Source organism: Poeciliopsis prolifica, unplaced genomic scaffold (assembly GCF_027474105.1).
Source record: "Poeciliopsis prolifica strain line A6 unplaced genomic scaffold, Auburn_PproV2 SCAFFOLD008, whole genome shotgun sequence".
Classification (NCBI taxonomy): domain Eukaryota; kingdom Metazoa; phylum Chordata; class Actinopteri; order Cyprinodontiformes; family Poeciliidae; genus Poeciliopsis; species Poeciliopsis prolifica.
In genome coordinates this window covers 14,754,376-14,775,860 of record NW_026562383.1, presented here as the reverse complement: position 1 = coordinate 14,775,860, position 21,485 = coordinate 14,754,376, and the positions used below count along the sequence as shown (strand labels likewise).

General features: G+C 38.0%; 1 protein-coding gene across 6 annotated transcripts in view; it reads right to left on the bottom strand.

The window, feature by feature from the left end:
* Positions 1-21,485, bottom strand: part of agap3 (ArfGAP with GTPase domain, ankyrin repeat and PH domain 3) — a 139,749-nt gene that overhangs the window by 55,409 nt on the left and 62,855 nt on the right. For 4 of the 6 annotated variants that reach the window (XM_055033864.1, XM_055033867.1, XM_055033865.1 and 1 more), the window contains 7 exons: positions 19,201-19,259; positions 15,091-15,178; positions 12,014-12,099; positions 8,876-9,017; positions 8,589-8,723; positions 5,069-5,196; positions 4,689-4,844 (listed from right to left, as the gene is read on the bottom strand). In XM_055033864.1, the coding sequence (XP_054889839.1) occupies positions 4,689-4,844; positions 5,069-5,196; positions 8,589-8,723; positions 8,876-9,017; positions 12,014-12,099; positions 15,091-15,178; positions 19,201-19,259 (794 nt within the window). Of the gene's footprint in view, positions 1-98; positions 3,303-4,688; positions 4,845-5,068; positions 5,197-8,588; positions 8,724-8,875; positions 9,018-12,013; positions 12,100-15,090; positions 15,179-19,200; positions 19,260-21,485 lie in introns of those variants that run through there. The other 2 variants (XM_055033866.1, XM_055033868.1) reach the window with 2 other exon arrangements.

The window sequence follows — 21,485 nt, the reverse complement described above, 5'->3', positions numbered from 1 at the left end:
AGTGAGTGTGGGTGACACAGATAGGCTGTGGGTCAGAGGGCGGGAAGGGTGAGGTGAGGGAGCATGTTTTAGATTTTTTTTTTTTTTTTTTTTTTTTTTTGCATTTCTGCAGTTTTGGTGGGGAAACTCAGCGTTGCAAAAATAAAAAGTCTCAAAAAGAAGCTCCAAAAGAACACACAAGCAGACCAGCAGAACATACAGCAGGAACATCAACGTGCAAGATAAAAAAGAAAAAAAAAAGTATAATAATAAGAGACCAAAACAAGACCACACTTGACACATCTCAACACAGAGGAGACAACCAAACATTGAGTCATGACTCAGCCCTGAAACCCTTCGTGGATCCTTTCCTTTGATTCACACCATGAGTGGGTCCTTAGTGGACCTGCCGACCCACTGCCGTGCTACCCAGAGAAGATTCATACATAAGGGCTTTCACAATGAATATGTTTTTATATACCAAGGAGAGAAGGGAAAATGTTATTATAAAGTAAGGCTTTGGTGCAAAAGGTTCCTCCAACCTGTAAAATCTATTAGGACAGAAGTGATTTTGCATATTCAAACAATAGATTTCAGAGTTCATCAGTATAAAAAGATTATGGTAGATCCTGTTGAAGGAAAAAGGATGGTTAGAAAAAGGTTATCACGTGAAAAAAACCTCATAATTCCCCTCCCATCCCAACACAAATAAAGAGATGAGGTACACATAAGGACAAACAGAATGAGTGTGTATGGTCTCACTCAAAACATGAGAGATGTCCAGTCACCAATGGAGAAGAGGTAGAATCTGAGTTCAAGTAAACCAACTCTGAGGTTCAGATTTTTTTTTTCCAACATTTTATTTTTTGTTCATGATGACTTGTTTTTAGCTTCTATACAGACACCATACAAAGCAAGTCACAAATTCACTTCAAAATATTCAACAGATTGAGCCAAACATTGCAGTTCCCACAAAATATAGGATGGACAATAAAAGGCATTGTTTCATATATTCCTTATACGTATGTACCTTTTTATAGAGTAGCATTGTAAATAAAATACAATACAAGATATACAGCAGTCTATATTTTTTGTCAAATCCCTTCTTTATGGTAGAAAAGTGATTATGCAAGAGTTCATAATCTCTGTACCAAACCAAAACCAAGATAATGAAAAAAAAAAACAGAAACTTAAAGATGAAACAAAAAATAGATCTTCTAATAAATAAAGGGAAAAACAACATGATGTTTAACTACATTCATACAAGTCGGTGCAACCCAGTTTCATTTGTTAGCAACTCTCAGTATAATTTTTCTGTGAAATACCTCCCAACCCTGACAGACTGTGCTAAGTTTTATGAAGGCCTTCATAAAATGTTCACCCAAGCTTCTCTAATCTAAAACACCACCTCTGCATGATACATTTACACCACATTTTTCCATTGATTTCAATACTTGAATATGCCCTGGAAAAAACACGAACAAATGAAATAGAAACAGAACAAACAAAGGAAGAACAAAAGAGAAAGAAAAAAAAAAAAAAAAAAAAAAAAACAACTTGGCACCTCTAGTTCTTGAGTCCGCATTTCTGGAAAAAAGGCCGTGTGATGTCATGTAAGGAAAAGCTCGTGTCCTTTTGGTGGCTGGATAACAGTTCCAAGAGTGACTTGACTGTACAGTGTGTTTATTGTATGGCATATGTCTGAATGAGAGCAAAAAGGCGGAGCGGAGCAAAAAGGTTGGACGGGGCATTTCCAGAAGAGTCCCTACAGTCTGTCTCACTCGGTGATATTTGAGAGTCTATTTTTAAAGCGCACTCAGAAACTCCACTGGACTCGATTTTAGGCGGCTTTTTGACGCAAAGTCCTATGGATTTCCACGTGCATTACCCTAAATGTGTTAAAGCACTTAGGGTAAAGCAGCAACAAGCTGTAAGTCCTCACCCAATAATCTCCTCTCTATCAGGTTTGGCAAAGCAGGGGGACTCTTTATTTTTACCCATCATGCTCTTCTAATTCGGAAGGAGTTGGAAAGCCCTTTTTGTTGAAGAAAGGTTGGAAACAGAAGCACAAATCTGCAAATATTAAAAAACAGTGTCAAATGGTTATTTTTTTGTGTTACTTTTGTTTATGTTTGGTCTCATACGCGAAGATCCAGCAAGAAATTAAAGAACAAAAATATGAAATGGAGCTACACTGAGGAGCAAACATTAATAGATTAATGCAAATGAATGGTGCAGCAATGAAGTTAAGTATAAAAAAATGGTATCATATTTCTTTAAATTTCTAACAGTGTGCTTTTCAACACAAATAAGGACAGACAATCTGAAGACCACAGCAGAACCACAGACAAGTTGACAAAAAACAGAGAGTTTGGAGTAATTGACCATGGAAGCACTAGGAAGGAATAATGTTTGCTGCACTGACACCTAGTGGCCGAGGGCGGTTATGGTCAAACGATTGACTTGAAATGGTTTATGGCTTGTGAAACTGATTTGTGAGGCGGTGGTGAGAAGACAAAGTGAAAAGATCTTCTGATGGAATGGCTTGAGTCTTAATTACCTACTTTTAACTCTCAAACAGTTATAGAATTGAGAAGGAGGGCCTTTTTTATGAATGAGAGCCAAATTCAGGTGCATGTATTGTTCTCTCACATATAATTAAGTTTAGAAAAATGCACACCATCACATTTGGGTTTTTACATTTCAAGAGTCCCAATGCCAGTGCCATGAAAGTGTCATTCTTCATGTAATCAAAGTACTGGACTTTCCATTTAATGGCTGTATGAGTTTATCTACCAATGACATTAAGGCATACTTTGTATCTTCAATTGCTTATACATGAAACCTCTAAAATCACCATAAATTAAAGCATGACTGTTATTCTTCAGTCTCTCTGTCTCACTTGGTGAACTGGTGTAGTACTTGTAGCATATGGAGATACTTTTTTTTTTGTGTTTTTGATAGGGCAAAGCTAAGGAAGTAAGTTCCTTAACACTTGTGTTGATGAAACATGTTCTCTTTGTGTTATTTTGCAAAATGCCAGAATGTTTTCACACTTCAAGTCTTCCGTCTAGTGAGCCCATCTCAATCTTCCAGCTTCAATGAAGAAATGTCGACAATGCCCTCGTAACGTTCCGTTCTCCTCCTTTCCCTCCCCCTCCCTCCTCCCACCCTTGGCTTGCAGCTCCTCAGAAGGTCATGAGCTGAAACTCCCGCTCGGCCTGCCACTCGGGCACCCACACTGGGTAGGTGGCGTGCTTCGGCATCTCCATGACGCGGACGGGGAGAGGCTCATTTCTCTGGTGGACATGGTTAGTCACTACCTAGCAGGGGGGGAAGGGAGACAACAAGGGGAGCTAGCACCAGCCTGTACTGCTCGGAGGCCGCATAAACCTGCGGCTCCCAAAGCAGCTGGGGTGAGAGGATCAAGATAGAAGGAAAGATACAGACGGAAGGGGTGGGATAGATAGGGAGGTTAGAGGAGGAGTTAGCTACAAAGAGAAAAGAGAGAGCATGAGAGCCAAAAGGCAGAGGTGAAGGAAAAGTGTTGATGTGCAAGAAGAAGTTGCGGAAGGTAAATCTCACTTAGCCTGATCTTTTTCTCATAATGCTGGCAAAGTTCTGCAGAAGAAAACAAATTAACATTATAAAACCTAAGGTAAATGTTAGATGGCACTTTAGGCACTAAAAAAATTCTCTGCACAGTTGTTTTGCATTGATTGAAGGATTTCTGTCTTCTGCAGACCTTCTTGAGCCAGCAGAAACAAAGATCCGACTATGCAAGATTGGAAAAGTTAGCAGCAAAAAGGAGGGAGGGCAACAGGAAACAGGACGAAAGACAGAAAGAAAGGAAAATAGAAAGAGAGAGAAGAAAGAAAGAAAGAACAAAAGGAAGAAGCATTGAGTGTAAGAAGAAAGAATGAAAAGTAGCAAGAAGGAAAGGTAGGATGAAGGACAGGAAGAAAGAATGAAAAAATGAAAAGAGGCTAAAGCCAAGGAAACAGTAGTGGTTAGTGCACACAAATGCTACAGGTTAGAGCAAAGGGCAAATATGACAGGACATGGGAGAAATAGCAAGCAGACAGGGATCGGGAGACTGGTGTCGTATTTCTTGGCCATCAGAATCAATTGGGGTCAGTATTCACGAGCAATCCAAATTGTGCAAGAGCTTTTCTGTCTGAAGGTGGGCAGTTGGAGGTTGTAGATTTGCCTCATTAGCAATGTGTAAAATAGGTTGACTTGAATTTTTCATTTTGCTTCATGCAATAGGATAGGTGCTGAAGAAAATAGTAAAGCAAAAATTAACAAGACCAGTTCAAAAATTTGGACGATGTAAAGAGCCCAGTTTCCTATTGGTGAGATGAGAAACTTAATCCACTCAGTACATCCAATTAGAAAAGAAAAAAAAAGGTACATGAATTGATGTTTATTTCCACAGTGCTTATCTTTGATATTTGCTTCAAAGCTGAGTTTTTGGCCCATTTTGGGGGTTTAATATGAAATCTTCAAAGTCTTTTACTCCTTAGCCCATTGTGCAGTTTGAACAAGATGCTGTCTTTGCCTGACTCGTAGGCAGCAGCGCTGGCTTTGAATGCATTTTGAGCAACCTGTCTCCCTCTGGTGGAATAAAAGAAAAAAATGTGTGCTTGGCGCCGTGCCCTCTAGTAGTGTGAGTGGGTGTTGCTTTGCATCAGCTGTCGCATACTTACTGTGAAAATATTGGAGCGCCGCTTCGACTGCTTGCGGATGGGCGTGGGCGTGTTGGAGGCAGCGATGGTCTCAATGCGCATCTCCCGCTGACTTATGCTGGGGGTGGAGGGAACAGAGGAGGAGTAGTCGCTGAATGCACCCCCACCATTTGCTGCCTATTGGGAGTGAGAGAGATTAAGAGGAACCAGCAGCATCAGAGAAGATCAGGGTGGAAAAGAGAGAGGGATCGCAAAGAAAAAGGAATAGAAGGTCAGTTTGGGAGGATGTGATAAGAACATCAATTCAGACACCTAAAAACAAGCGGTCATGAGTAAAGGGTTAAATGTTCTTAATATCACATATTGAACATCAGATGTACGTCAGGCTGCTGTGGGCTTACCTGGTTAAGGTGAACAGAGGGGATGGATGCAGCTGGCACTGAAGAGTGACTCGGAGAGTTAGGGAGAGATTTGCATGGACCAATAGACAGCTGCTGCTTTTTTCTCATGGCCACAACCTTCTGGGCAACTAGTGAGGGAAAGAACAGCTCTGTTGACTGATGACACAGTATAAGCATGAAAATGTGTGTTTGATCTGATATATTGTTACAATTTCCCTGAAAAATACACAGATGAGATTTATCATATGTTGCTTTGAGATACAACTTCCCTTATATTCAGTTATACATCAGTGATGTGATGGACGTACTTTTCCATCATGGAAAAATAATATACAGTTAGGGCCAGAAATATTTGGACAGTGACACAGGTTTTGTTATTTTAGCTGTTGACAAAAATATGTTCAGAAATACAATTTATATATAATATGGGCTGAAAGTGCACACTCCCAGCTGCAATATGAGAGTTTCCACATCCAAATCGGAGAAAGGGTTTAGGAATCATAGCTCTGTAATGCAGAGCCTCCTCTTTTTCAAGGGACCAAAAGTAATTGGACAATGGACTCCAAAGGCTGCAAGTAACTCAAAGGCCTTTCCCTCGTTAACCTGTAATCAAGTAAGTAGTTAAAAGGTCTGGGGTTGTTTCCAGGTGTGTGGTTTTGCATTTGGAAGCTGTTGCTGTGACCAGACAACATGCGGTCAAAGGAGCTCTCAATTGACGTGAAGCAGAACATCCTGAGACTGAAAAAAAATAAAAATCCATCAGAGAGATGGCAGACATGCTTGGAGTAGCAAAATCAACAGTCTGGTACATTCTGAGGAAAAAGGAATTGACTGGTGAGCTTGGGAACTCAAAAAGGCCTGGGCGTCCACGGAAGACAACAGTGGTGGATGATCGCCGCATACTTTCTTTGGTGAAGAAGGACCCGTTCACAACATCAACTGAGGTCCAGAACACTCTCAGAGAAGTAGGTGTATCTGTCTCTAAGTCAACAGTAAAGAGAAGACTCCATGAAAGCAAATACAAAGGGTTCACAGGTAGATGCAAACCATTCATCAATTCCAAAAATAGACAGGCCAGAGGTAAATTTGCCCAAAAACACCTCAAGAAGCCAGGCCAGTTCTGGAAAAGTATTCTATGGACAGATGAGACAAAGATCAACCTGTACCAGAATGATGGGAAGAAAAAAGTTTGGAGAAGAAAGGGAACGACACATGATCCAAGGCACACCACATCCTCTGTAAAACATGGTGGAGGCAACGTGATGGCATGGGCATGCATGGCTTTCAATGGCACTGGGTCACTTGTGTTTATTGATGACATAACAGCAGACAAGAGTAGCCGGATGAATTCTGAAGTGTACCGGGATATACTGTCAGCCCAGATTCAGCCAAATGCTGCAAAGTTGATCGGACGGCGCTTCACAGTACAGATGTATAATGACCCCAAGCATACAGCCAAAGCTACCCAGGAGTTCATGAGAGCAAAAAGGTGGAATATTCTGCAATGGCCAAGTCAATCACCAGATCTTAACCCAATTGAGCATGCATTTCACTTGCTCAAATCCAGACTTCAGACGGAAAGACCCACTAACAAGCAAGACCTGAAGGCTGCGGCTGTAAAGGCCTGGCAAAGCATTAAGAAGGAGGAAACCCAGCGTTTGGTGATGTCCATGGGTTCCAGACTTAAGGCAGTGATTGCCTCCAAAGGATTCGCAACAAAATATTGAGAAAAAACTTTTTTGTTTGGGTTATGTTTATATGTCCAATTACTTTTGAGCTCCTAAAATGTGGAGTGTTTGTAAACAAATGTGTACAATTCCTACATTTTCTATCACATATTTTTGTTCAACCCTTTGAATTAAACGTTACAATCTGCACTTGAATTCTGTTGTAGAGGTTTCATTTCAAATCCAATGCGGTGGCATGCAGAGCCCAACTCACAAATATTGTGTTACTGTCCAAATATTTCTGGCCCTAACTGTATAATGATAAAATAATTTATATTGCTATTTTCACCCTGTGGTTTATACTATAAAGTACGCATTTTTCATTTATCCTAATTTATTTTCTTTTTCTTCAAAATTGCTGAATTTTCATACTTTTCCATTCAAATACTCGGAAGTGAAGCCGGTGTAGCAGCAGCGAGCTAAGCCTCACCTCAGATTGCGCAACCTCTCCTAACTGCACTGACTGCCATTCTATGGGAGCATCATCCTCCTGTCTGTACGCCAATAAAATGGCTGAAAAACACTTAATGTATGAACTGATTTTCCACAATTTAGCTTATGTATATAATGTACAGTATTTTTCTTTTTTGTCACCACCTGTGAGTGTCACATGTTTGGTGTGCTGAAAAGCAAACATAAACGTCAGAGAACAGATTCGAGGTGAGGCAGGCAGTTCTCTTGCCTCTTGTATGATTTTTGGTCAGGTTCGTCTGTAAACAAGAAAAGTAACCTAATGTTGGCCAAATGAGATAATGGTAACCATGTGAACAACTCAACTTGCTCAGTAGCATGTGAAAGCCATTATTTAATTCACAGCACACGTGACCGGCTGGGTTGGGGAGAAGGAGGAGGAGGAGAAAAGACGATGCTCATGCGTGACACGAATTAGCATTGAGGGAAGGAAAGAGATGATCTGAAGCTGCATCGACAGGTGGGACTAAAACACCTGACTGCCTGCTGTAGCTTCGCAAATGCGCAGAGAAGGCAACAGTCATTCAGAGTGACTTCTCCAGTCACCAGGCACTTGTTTAATTACTTCAAATTGGACTTCAGGAGGCAATTAAGGCAGAGAGAGAAGACAGCATGACTGTGCAGTGCAAAACTGCATCAACTGACACTGAAATGCGCAGTGAAAGGCAAGCTACCCTCTCAGATGTTTCCTGAAAGGATGGCAGACCTTCAAATGAGCTCTAGGTTTAGAAAGAAAAAGAAGTTCCACAGTCAAGGCAGCCAGGTTTCCAAATGGAAGTCTCATTAATTTGAAACTCAACTTTGGGAGACATCAGAGTTTCAAGATTCTTCTTGAGATGCTTCTAAATAATTCATAATTACCTGCTTTTAATGTTACAGTCCCACTTTGCTTTGAGTATTTTGATTCCATATTTGATAATCCCAATCCTGGCAATAATTTATAACTAACCAGCATGTAATTTTTACCAAAATATTTGTTAACCTGTCTGCAACCCCGTCTTGAATAAAATATAATACTATGATGTAATGCTGCATATATTAAATAAACATAAAAGATAAAATTCAATTTAATTTTTCTTATCTATTTTAGGTGCTCATGTTGCTCAATAGATCTAATGCAGTAAAAGTGAAAAATACCCCAACATTTCTATTACACTTTTATAAAAGAGACATTTTGTAAACTAAAGGTAAACAAGTTGAATAAATTAACTCATATTGCATAAAATATACATAAAAACCTTTAGTGCAAAAACTTCAACACAAATCATTAATCGTAAACAAAACATAAAAAAAGCAAACGGTCTATAAATATTCCCTCTTACCATCCTGGAAGACTCTCTCCACATTCAGACCATAGGTGGAGCAAGTCTCATAGTATGTGCAGCGTTTCAGATCATTAGACAGCTTTCTGGCCCGAGAGTCATCAATCACTCTGGGATTGGCTGCGCTGATTGCATCTAACAAAAAAAAAAAAACATCCAAAGAAAGACATCAAGGTAAGTGTTTGTATCTAGACTAGAAACATACAGTATTTTCTGGAAAGCAATTTATTTATATTAGAATATCATGTAAAATGTGTGTGTGTTCATGATAGATACACGACAAACACCTTGTGTTCCAACGAGGACCATTGGCACCTCAGCTGTGTTTCTGTAGCTGGACAAGCGCAAGAAGTAGTTGTAGACTGTCTGAAAGCTGATCTCATCCTCCAGGCTGAAGACAAAAACCACTGCATCCACCCAGGCAGCAAACTGAGAACAAGGCAGAGACCAAGCACGCTGTGTGTTATGAGCCATCTATCAAAGGATTTTCACATGATCAGCACAAAATTTACTTATGGAACAAGTGTGTTTTAATGCAACTGTGGTTTCTTGAAGTTGTGACACAATCAAACTTTTACATTTCTGGCGCATTACAAAAACTGAGAACTGACTTATTTAAAGATTAAAAACATGATGCAAGTCTTTAAAAAATATTTTTTAGAAGATTTTTCTTTGTTTGCTTTTCACTCCATGAGATTATCAAATCATTGAAAGGCAAACATAAACATAACCTTTCTGACAATACGAAGTAGGAAAAAATATCTCACAAAGCAATGAGTTATGTGTTGATCTAAAGAAAACACAGACGAGAAACTAAGTCACTGACATATATTAATCTGGAAATAGTTACAAAGCCATTTCTAATGCTTTTCGAGTTAGTTAACCACAGAGGAAGCAAATATTCACAAATGGAGACAACATGAAACTGTGGAAAATATTTCCAGGACGAGCCAGTCTACCAAAATTACTCTAGCAGTGTAATAACCATCTGACCATAAAACCAGAACGACATCTCACTTGTTGCAATTAGCCAGTTTTTGTGATTAAACAATAAGAAAGGAACTGGGGGGAAAAAAAGTTTCATATGTATAAAAAACAAAACCCTACAAAGACCATACTAATTCTAATAATAATAATAATAATAAACAACAACAACAACAAAAAAAACAACCTGAATGGCAAACGGTTGATGGCAGCTGTCGTCATCATGGATGGTACACCCAGGTAGTAGATTTAAGAGACAACTGCTTTTTCACATAGGGTCAAGTTGATTTGGACAGTTTGTTTCTGTCAATAATTAAACTCATTTTTAAAAACTGCATTTTGTACTCATGTTCTTATTCGGGTTATCTTTAAAATGTGTTAAATGATCCAAAACACAAAAGTGTGCCAGTAAGTCGACACAAAGAAAACTGGCAGGAGCTAATTGCATATTCCCAACATTGGCAGTTTGGATGTTGCGTTTTATCTTGTTAGTGCAGTTCATAAACTCCGACAGAAGGGGGTAGTGTTGTAACAGACATTAATAGATTCAATGGTACTGTGTTTATAAGCTTCTACAAAAGCTGCATGGTTTTTATATTCCCACTATAACTAATGTAGCAAAATGTTACCATATTTATTCATATTATCAGCATAGTTTATGACTAAATAGTGAATAAATCCTCCTGTAAAGATGAGAAACTACTCATCTACAAACAGTATTATCGTTCCCAATATTATTCAGCAGAGTGTGAGAAACAGTAACAATCCAATAACACACCCTCTCCCTGAATTTACTTCATTTAGCCTTCACATTTGCAAGGATTCCTCCAGTGGCACATCAAGCCTTTGAGTCACAACTCAGAGTGGGAACATGATGGAGGCCTTTAATTATACCACTAATTACACAAGCAGCTAAAACTGAGCCAAACTCATATCTATTCCTTTATCTTGTGATGCAGTGCATGAGCAGAAAGATTTTTTCCTGTCAATTGCTGCTTAAAAACAGAAATAAAACATAGTTTATGGTGTTTTCTAGATTGCAGATCTGACACAGTGGTATGTATGACTCAGTTAGGTTTGATGTTGATCCGTGAAGTTTTTTGCGATTTCATTACAAATCATTAGAACATCTTTATTCACTTTAGCCTCAAAATCTAAAGCAGCCATTTGCTAGGGCACCTGTGACATATTTCCAACATAGCAGTGCAGATGCAACGACAATATAAAAAGAAAATGCACAACTCTTAAAACATCAACTATTAAATTCATAAGATGACATGATTTCATTACTTCACAAGCAGATGACAAGAACAAATACAGTTTTTTATTTGCTCCTGTAATGCTTGTCACAACCAACATAAATCTTAGCTCGTTCAGTCACCTCAACCCCAGCATTCGGTCTGTTAATCCACATTCTATCTATAACTACTCTTCCTCCTGCCTTGTAAGCTCTTTCTGTTGCCACTCTCTCACAAATCACTCCAACCCGCATGCACTCTCTTTTTTGCTTCACCTTCACAGACTCCTCTTCATTACATCTAAAAACTCATCCCACATCTCCTTCTCTTCTTTGAGTATCCGTATCTTTCTATTCTCCACTTTCATTAAAAAACTCATACTGTGCACTTCTCCTACTAAGGTATTTCTCATTCATCTATCAAGAAGTCATATTATTTGCTTCCTCAATAATATAGTTTGGTCGGAAAGAAATATTCAAGATGGACATCTTTTCTGCAATTGTGGTTCAATCATTCACAAGAAAATAAGACTCCCTGACTGTAAAACATCATCAGGGCTCCTAATGTCTGAAGGGATAATACATTGTTATGAAGACAGGACTTCTCATCATGACATTATCCTGATAAGGTTTTATAAAAATAATTGATCTTTTTCCCCAATTAGTTTTAATTTATATTCAAATTCAATTCAACAGAAAAAAATACCAAATTTATTCTAAAGGGAAGTTAATTAAATTAGTGTCTGCATTTCATAAATAAGATTAGAATCCTTTCTGATGCAACTTTGAAACATGATAGAAATGGCAAAAACACCACTATGGACCATTAAAACAGTAAATAATAGTTAAATTTCAAAGCAGGAGCCATGACAATGGATACACAGAATGTTATTACATTAATTTGAGACAGCTGAGCTGTATCACTACGTTTTTAATTATATAAATAACCTTTTAATATACATACATCTAGGAAGACTGAAACTGTTCCTTGGAACAAAATGATTTGCATGTGGCTGCTTGGAGTATTTTATCTTTTTCTACACCAACCTCCGGGTGTTGCCACTATGCTCCAAAATATCCTTTAAAGGATATATCATGGTCTCTCTCAAATAGTTTGTCTGCATGACAGCTCTCAGGCTGCCTCTGTTCAGAAAGCGTTGCAGCTTTAGAGTAATACGATATTTTCAAGGATCAGCTCCTCTACCTGCAGTTCTGGAGGCCCTCCTTCATCTCTGATGAGAAGCAGGTAGCTCTGTCCGTCCACCACAATTTCTTTCTTGAAGCGTCCACCTGAGAAAGAAGTATTACTGAGATTATATTTGAAAGGAATAATAACCAGGCAATTACAAAAAGAAAACAGTGGAGCTGATGTATTGCACACAATAACTATAGATGTACTATAAAATAGATTTTTTAGTGTTTCCAGAAATTACCATTTATTGGAAAATCTAAAGGAAACAAACAAATGATCACAAATTCAATATTAAAACATAGGTTTATATGATTCATGAAGGTGTGCTGCCCTTTCTTGCTCAGCATACTGTGTTGTCTGGATCATATGTCGACAGGAAACCGGGTCCCTCTGGAGCCAATTATGTGGGGGGGAAATTGCCATTAAGCATGTCTAATGCATGGCTGCTGCAGAAGCCGGCTCTTTGCCACTATTACTGCACCGCTACAAGTCAAAGAAAGGCCAAACTTTCACTTCAAAAGTCTCATCAGACTGCTCATTCTGCTTGCACAGCTTCACTGCATGAGCCAGAATTTAATCAAGAAACTTTCTGCTCTGCAATGAAAATTCAGAAATGAAATATTTTGAGATAAAAACCACACTGAAACATGCATTACATTGAACTGGTGCTCATGTCAGAAAATGTCCCCAGTATTGTGGAGTAGATATATCATTTGAGTAGGTTTTCTCCCCCTAGCCCCCACCCAATTATTATTCTGATATGAATATGTTTTTCCTTGCCACTAGCAAACCCGGCTGAAGATAAAGAAGAGACCAATGGGAGATGCACAAAGAAAATCTGATTTTGCGTATCATTTGACTGGCTCAAGATCCTGCTGAGATTAAAAACATTCAAATGAGAAAGTTAGCCAACTAGAGATGTCCCAAGGTGTGAAAACGGTACATTATATGTACCAAAAACACGCACACACACACACAAAAAAAATGCTGAGAGCAATTTCACAGGATTGAATAATGCAAAGCTTTGAAAAAGCTCTTGTAAGAGTCATGACAAAACTCTGTAAAAACATGATGCAGAAAGCAACAGAAACACACGTAATATCTTTGAAACAATCTGCAGACAGCGTTGGGAGGATTGCTCCATTCAACCAACTTATTAAGAACTAAAAGGTCACAGTGGGAAAGGGCCATAAAATAGCCAGGGGCTATAATTTCACAAAAGGTGGTCAGTATTTCCTGTTTCAGCAAGCAATAGATATCCACTTGAGTCTCACTTCCATCCTGTTAAGTCCACTTTAGCCTGTCGGGCAAACAGAGGATTCTCCCAGCTACTTGCAACGACTCTCAAGACGTGCTTGGATGCTGGTTGTGTAATAAAGGGAAAGAGAGAGATTGATGGCATCGCAGCAAGCTTTCCCCCTTCTTGTTCTTTATTTACTTTCCTGAAGTCACACAGCTCCGAAGCTGCACTCACAAAGGAACTCAAAGACAATTGAAATGCATGTTTGAGTCCTGTTTGAAGAGATGAGGCAGATCTCACAACAAAGCGGGATGCAGAGAGCCGAACACTTGGTGCAGCACAGAGTTTTTAAGGACTTTGGAAGCATTTGTCTGCATACGCCAGATAAGATTATGGGAATCTCAGAAATGAGTTATGTGATGAAAACATACGGCTCCAGTGAGAAGAGGGAGGAAATTTGGATGTGAACCGTCTCGTTGCATAATCATCCAGAATTATTCCCTATTTAGAGATGAACGAATAAATGGCGTCCAAAGAAAAATGCCTCAGTTCCTCTAATTTTTTCCATGGTCACGAAAAGTAAATCCGAGTGCACAAATTTGCATCTGACTACAGCAATCACATTAAAACAGGTAACTACTGAGAGAAAGAGCCCTGTTAGTGAGCGTGGTTAACACGCAGCAAGCATACTCTGCTTTACACAGAGGCTCAGACCTTGACACTCAGCCACAATCCGACGGAGCGCCATCCGGTGTTGCTATGGCAACACACCCCAGTACCTTTTTTCAGATATCATAGCAAAAGCCCTGGAACAAAACAGTGAAGAAACGGCTACAGCGAAGCCTCTTCCTCTTAGCCTGTGATGCTTTTTCACCGTGAATACTATGAACTGCAGAAGAGCCGACACAAAGAGCACATGTGAGGCAGCTGCTGCTAATGAAACAGATACGTTGTATCAGTAAGATTAAAAAAAAAACAAGGACACCAAGACAGGAACTGACATTTTTCCCTGATTACAGCAACAACCCTCGCCTTGTTTTTGCAGCATTTCCGCCATTGATTTCTCAAGGACTAATTAAGTTATGCATTTTTCCCCCTTCGTTTCTCCCTTGGTGCAGAGAAATGCCAGAAACTAATTATGTGCTTCAAGTTTCATCCACACTATAATTACACTAAGATAAAACACTGCAAAAAAATAAAAAAAAACCTTTTTAAGATCATAAGTTAACTCTGGGTGTGCCAACATCTTTGTGGATTTTTGAAGGACAGACCTTGCAGGGCAGCAGCGGGTATTCTGGTCATGACTTTAGCTAATCTGGTTTACAGTTTATTATCACAATGAAAATGATCATTAACAAGCTAAATAAAACAATAAAAAATGGATGACCTTCCCTATTTTAACAAGAAATGGAAATAAGCTTTGTCTTTATCTCTCCTGTTGGAGAACCTCAACTGTTAAATCCAAAACCAAACATTCTTGTAGAAAGTAAACAGCGAACAGAAAAACCCAACTTGATGTAAGCTTCATAATTTACATCAATATTTGTGGTCATCCTTTCATATAGTGAGATACTGAGTATCATTATTGTTTGTTTTATTCCTCTAGGGGGAAAAAGGAGAAAAAAATGTTCCTGTGAACATCCATTTCAGTGGATTTTAATCTCCGAATACTATGGGATTTATAACAAGGACTCTGCGAACTAATAAAGTGTGCCGGTGTAAAATATATCACATTACAGCTATAAAAGAACACACAGTGGTGCTTTTAAGTTTACAACTGCCTTGATTTTGAATAAATATAATCCAAAGCATCACAGTATTTTGCTAATCATCTCCAGAAGACTCTTACCTTCAGGAGATTCTTCCTGCACATATGTGCCTGTCAAGTATCGATGCACCAGGGCAGATTTCCCACTGGACAAATTCCCAACAATACCCTGAAAGGACAAAAGCAAAAACACCTTGATCATTACCAACCTGGCACATTGCAAGAAGAGAAAATAACACGAGCCAATAGAAAAGACATTCAGCAAATCTTAATTTTACTACTAAATCTGTTAACATTTCTCTAAAATTCATAGGTTTTAGCTGAACTGACGAGCAAAAGATTCTTTGTTCAGATTTTCACTAAAAGCTGTGGCATTTAAAATTTCTAACATGATTTTTGTTGACAGTGGCTTCACCATGATATTGCATCTGATGGATAAACACTGCGACATTCTGGATTTAAAAAATATAATTAGAGTGTAGTGTGTTGGAGAGGAATATTTTCTCTTTTCACTCAGTGTAAAGACAAATAGTATTAAAAAGAGCAAAGCTGGAAAAGTTTTACATTTTGTTTGAAATTTTACAATAAAATAAATGTTAAAGTTAAAAAAACAAAAAAAACAAATACAAAATATCTCAGCTGTGTACTGTGAGAAAAATGCCTCTGTATAAAATGTGTTGCAGTTCTTATGCCATTGTAACAATGAAACATTGCAGCAACTAATTTGTATGCAATATAAGCTGAATGTTTAATCTTCTCCCTAATGGCGAAATACCAACATGATTTGTCACATCTCTAGCTGCACAATATATTGAATCACATAATCTAATTTTCACTGCAATATCAACATATATATTATTTTGCAATCACAGGACTGCTGGGATTAAATATTTAGCAGTATCTTGTATGCCAGGTCCTATGCATCAAATGCCTTGCTTGCAAATTGTTTATTTAGCCACTTTGATACATTTTCATACATGTTCAGATGTAGAACTTGGTCATCAAGATCATATCATTCAGGGTATTTCTTGGAGATAATATAGTTATAGAAAAAAAAGAGGAAAACATAAATCATAATTTCTGCAAAATTTAACAATCACATATGTGCAATTTTATTCTTGGTTGGCACTGACCAATGATCTTTTAGTAGGAAACTAAAAAAAATCCAATTTTCAGTTTGCATCACAGTAAGCACCATCAGGTCCAACTGACAACACTTTTTGGTGTAGACAGAAATTGGTGTAGACAGAAGCCTCAGAGTTAGCTATTTTCTCTCAGTGAGATGTTTAAATGCACCTCGGGATATGCACAGAGATTTCTCAAGATATTCAAATAGGCAGAAAATAAAGTGCAAATTTTCTACAAAATGTAAACCACATGTAAGATGAGCTTGAGAGAGATCTACACTCACAGCAGACAATATCAATGCTCAACAAAGCAAAGCAAAGTGGTCTGTTTTTTTTCTGAATTTGATATTGTATAAAGCTCAAAGGTTAGAATCTATTCTATAATAGGAAACACAGACGGGGAGTGCTTTTTTAATTATTGCTAAATGCTCTAATCATGCTCATTAATAATGCAGAAAAACTTTGACCAACTAAATTCTAACCTCATTTGATTTTCATCCCATTATGGTCCTAACGTCAACATCTGTATGAAGCCGAATAAACCCACAAGCAGGTCAGAAAGCCCACTTAAAGGCTTCATTTTGTTTGAAGAACAGCAGTAAAGGCTAAATACATTAACAGAAACAAAAGTAAAAGTAACACAGTTTGGTTCTTTATTAAGGCCGGGAGAGGCCCTGTAATATCCAGCAGCTTGGCTGCAATCACTCCTCTGCTTTCCCTTGCTGGTTTCTACACCAGACTTCAATGTAATGCCTCCAGGGTAAAACGTGGTGCAGGGTGGGCTGATGATGCCTGCATGTCTGGGAAGAACAAAGGATGTATCACACCTCGTCTCCTCCCTCTTCTCCTCTGCTCACCAGCTCCTTCTTCTTCATCAGATCATTAGTGGGAGTAAAAGTCAGGTATGGCTCTAATTATAAACAACTTTGATAAAAAAGAAAAAAAAAAGTCTGGATTCAATGCAAGATGTGGATCAGTAAAATATATAACCATTAACGATATCTGGAGTTAAGTAGAAACAATGTATAAGCGATCAGTTTGAGGCTTTGTACACTAAAAACCATGAGTCAACAACAACAACAAAAAAAGACTGCATGTGCCAGAGATCCAACGGTCCCGCTGTTATTTTAACTGTTCAGCTTTGTGATCTGCTGGTATATGGGTTTTTACTGAAAAAAAAACAACAACAAAAAAAACGCCACATCAGCGGTACTCCATAACCAGCTTTTACTCTTTAGAAGTGTTTCATACCTTTCTGGGAACAATTTCAAGTGCAGAGTGGATCAAAAGCAGGAAGGTTGGGTTTTACTACAGCAGCAGATGTATCAGATTTTTTTCTTACTTAGTAATGGTATGTTCAATTATTTCTCCTGAAAATGTGCTTTTTTTTCTGTGTAATTAGAAATGTCCTGAAAAATTGGCTGGTGACTAAAACCTGTTTGAACTTAACATGACTTAAAAAATAAAAATAAAAAAATTACCAATCAGTGAACGAAACATAATTCGACATTACTGTGGTATTACACATTACGCATGATATTATCACCAATGCTATGTGGAATAAACATTGGAATTAACACAAGCTCAATGCTCCTGATTTATTTTCGCCAGTTGTTAGCAGTAAATTATTGTCTAAATGTTATATTTTTATACAGTTTTCCAACACTGATGATAGATAAGTCGATTAGGACTGCGATGCATTGAAAAAGATTGTCGTTTCAGCACAAATAATATGAAGGAATACAATGAAAGCTGGCAATATTAGAATATATATTTGCATAAATTGTGAAAAGCATTGAGGTTTATATAGTGAACTGTCTTGCTGGAATTTGATCCTCAACAAAATCACTGAACAGAGCAAAAATCAAACATTTAGTTCATAAGATGAGATAGGGATGTAATGACACAGCATAGCTTCCAGGTTGTGGAAAATCAAACTGCTTCTTATATAGAAAAAGTAAAAAAATGTGTCAAGCATTAGCTTCGGCCATATCAGAAGCCCAGTTCAGAAAACTTACAGATGGTCTATATACCCTTCTACCTGGGCATCTGAAGCAAAATATGTGAAGCAATGATGACAAACAAACAGGTTCTACTGATGAGAAAGTTACTATTCCTACCTTCTTTGTTTCTCTAATGCAATCCTAATTCTTTGAAATCTTCACTAGACGTTAAATTAAATTTATTATGGCGTGGGGTAGGAGGGCTTGATAAAGCTTCCTGATTGCTGTTCCTATGTTTTCTTACATTATGGCTCTCAAAGAAAAACGAGTTGGCTAAAATTTATATTTGCAGGTCAAAGCTTTATCAACACTGATGTTTGGAAATCAGAAAAGTCCATTTACTGCAACTGTGGGATCTGATCATAAACTTTTTCTTTAACTGTTTAGAAATGATTGGTAAACCTCTTTCCAACAACATGACCTTGTTGCTGACCACTGCTTTTTTGGAACATTTCATTTTAACTTTCACAAGCAGTTTAGCTTAAGTTCCAATTAACACCTCAGATGCATTTAGAGAAGCAGTTACATTTGAAGCATTTGGGGTCACAGCAAGTTTGCCTTTCAAGTCACTGGTGTGAATTGGTATTTAGTAGGAAGTTTTTATTGTTTTCAAACAGATGCAGCAGCAATTTAACCACAAAGAGAACTACTGGTACAATACAGGAGTGCAGCTTTAGAGGGCATTAGACCATAAGAGCATGTTAGTTGTGCATTTGGCAGTTGCTATGCCTGTGTGCTCCATTGGCGGGTGGGATCAGACCCAGGATGTGTCACCAGTCTAGCCCAAAACTGTCACTCATCTCATTTCCTGCAGCAAGCCACCTTACATCTCCATGCCAACACATCTCATTAAAAAAAAAGAAGAAAAAAGTCACCAACTATGTGCCAGCAGAAAAGTCCGGCCAATTTTCTCAAATGTGCCTTCGCGTGTGAAATACAAAACCTGTGCTACATGGACATGGCATGCTTTTTTGATTACATTTTCAATCTGTCAGTATGATGAAACCACTGAAGGTGAATCAACACCTGGACTGCAAGAAGCAGAAGAAAATGTTACTCACCACTTTCAGCTCTGGAACTGATCGACTCAATGTCCACTCCTGACTGTTGACGAATGAGTCTGCAAACAAGACAACAAACAAATAAATTATTAACACACAATTACTGTAGTTTACACCCAAATAGTTGAGTCTACAGGAAGTTTTATCATTGATTTATGATTTACGTCAGCCACCATACCCTGATGATAAAACAAACTTATCAGCTCTGGACATTTTTTCCCAACACAACAATGGATTATGTAATTTTTTTCCCCAACTGTGACATTACTTAATGTTATTTTCATTTGCAAAGAAATCAGTTAAACAATTTAATCTAAATTAAAAGTAGTGACTAATCAGCCGAGTCATGATAAATCCATCTGACTGTTGTAAAACTGTTTGAAATATTGTCTCAGAATAAACTTTTTTTTTTTTCCTCTTTCAGTTCTTTTTGACAACTGGTACAAAAGCATGTACCAGTTTCTAAAGATGGGCCTCCCATTAGGTGCATATCACTGTAGCACCACAATAACAATTTTGGTATCTGGGTCCAAAGGCTTTATTTTTGGAAAAAACAACACAATCCCTTTTCATCTTTTTGATATTGCAACATTAGTATTGTGAAATATTTTTTTAAATTATGTTCTCCATATAAATTTAAGAGTGTTAAAGATCCATTTTTAACACTGGTTTGAGATTTGTAATAATCTTACGTATAGAATTAAATTTAAGGCTTAGTGTCTGGAGCTGAAGTGTGTCTATAAGTTCAGGCCCTTCGAACACTAATTTTCAGTGACCGAGTTCCTGTTATTTCCAGGTAGCTTCATTGTCCTGCACATGTGAATGAAATGGCATCTTTAGCATACAGTGCTGCTCGAACTATCCTGGTCCTCAAGAACTTGAGTTTAAGACCCCAGTGTTTGTTTTATTATGAAATTCCAATCTACTACTTGTTGATCACAGTTAGAAGCCTAGCTGACTAAGATTTTTATTAATTACATGGAATGTAAATAATAAACTGACATGCTGATATCTCTTGCTTCATTATGTGTTTTCAATATTTATCTTGCTAGAAAAAACCTTGCCCTGATCAGAGATTGTTTTGCTGTTGAAATGAATTTTTTTAAAGACTGATTATCAATTTCTTTTTATTGAGTTATTTTAAAAGCAGCAAAAACATACATAGCATCAATAGCAAATCAAAATACTGAGACACTAATATAGTTATCACTGTTTTTGACTGATTACAAAGGGCCCAGCCATGTTTTAAAGCCACAACCTAGAAATTTAAGGTAATTTTTTACAATATCTTTAGGTCTTAATCTTAGATCAGAAAAGCATTGCAATTTTGACAAAATAAAACTAAATAGTTCAGAGTGATGAGGCCCCATAATAAGAACAGCAACTCGTGGCATGTTCGTACCACGCTTCTTATTCAGGCCGATTTATGTTAAACAAAAAAGTAACCTGACAAAACAGAAAACATGGTTTGCGCAATACACAAACTAAGGCTAAATACCCTTTTTTGATAAGGATTAAATTATCAGGCTTGACCGAACCTGTTTGGTTTAACAGTGTCATTTGGAAATTAGATGATAGATTTTTGAAAATGGACAGAAGGGAGGATTACCATAAAGAACAATGGAAACTAACAGCACTAAACACACAAATGACAACTCCACAAGCTGAGCCTGTTTCCCACAGAGAGGAACTATGTGTCATAATAACAGATAGAACAAAGGCCCTCCTACTTTGGATCATGGTGTTCTCACAATCTGGACCAACCCAGGGAAGCTGCAGTCTCCAATACAGGGACCCAGACACTACATCTCCAAGGCAACAGAATTTGACCACCTCCTATCTTTTACACATGTCTCAACCATAACAATTAAAGTAGTCATCCACCATCATTACTGTAATACTTTGATGCAGCAACAGTGATTTCCTTTTGTGCCTCAGGTGAGAATGACTTTAGACTGAGAACTGATTAAATAAATTATATGCTAGGTCCTGCTGGTATAAGGAACCTCTAAATTTTCTTTGCACAATGCACGACGTATGTGAATGACTCATAAGTCAAATAGACGGGAGCCAACAATTGTTTAACCTGCTACAATTATCCCCTGCTAAAATGTTTACCAATTCCTGACCTCCGTTTAGCTTCACACTGCTTTTAGATGTGTCACTTGTTATGGGAGAGGGCTTTTCACTAACCATTGTGCAAGGCAGGCTCGTCTTTAAACAGCACACCTCCCGCTAAGCCCTCACACTGTGGGTTTGACATGTCGTAACATGAACGTCGTCTG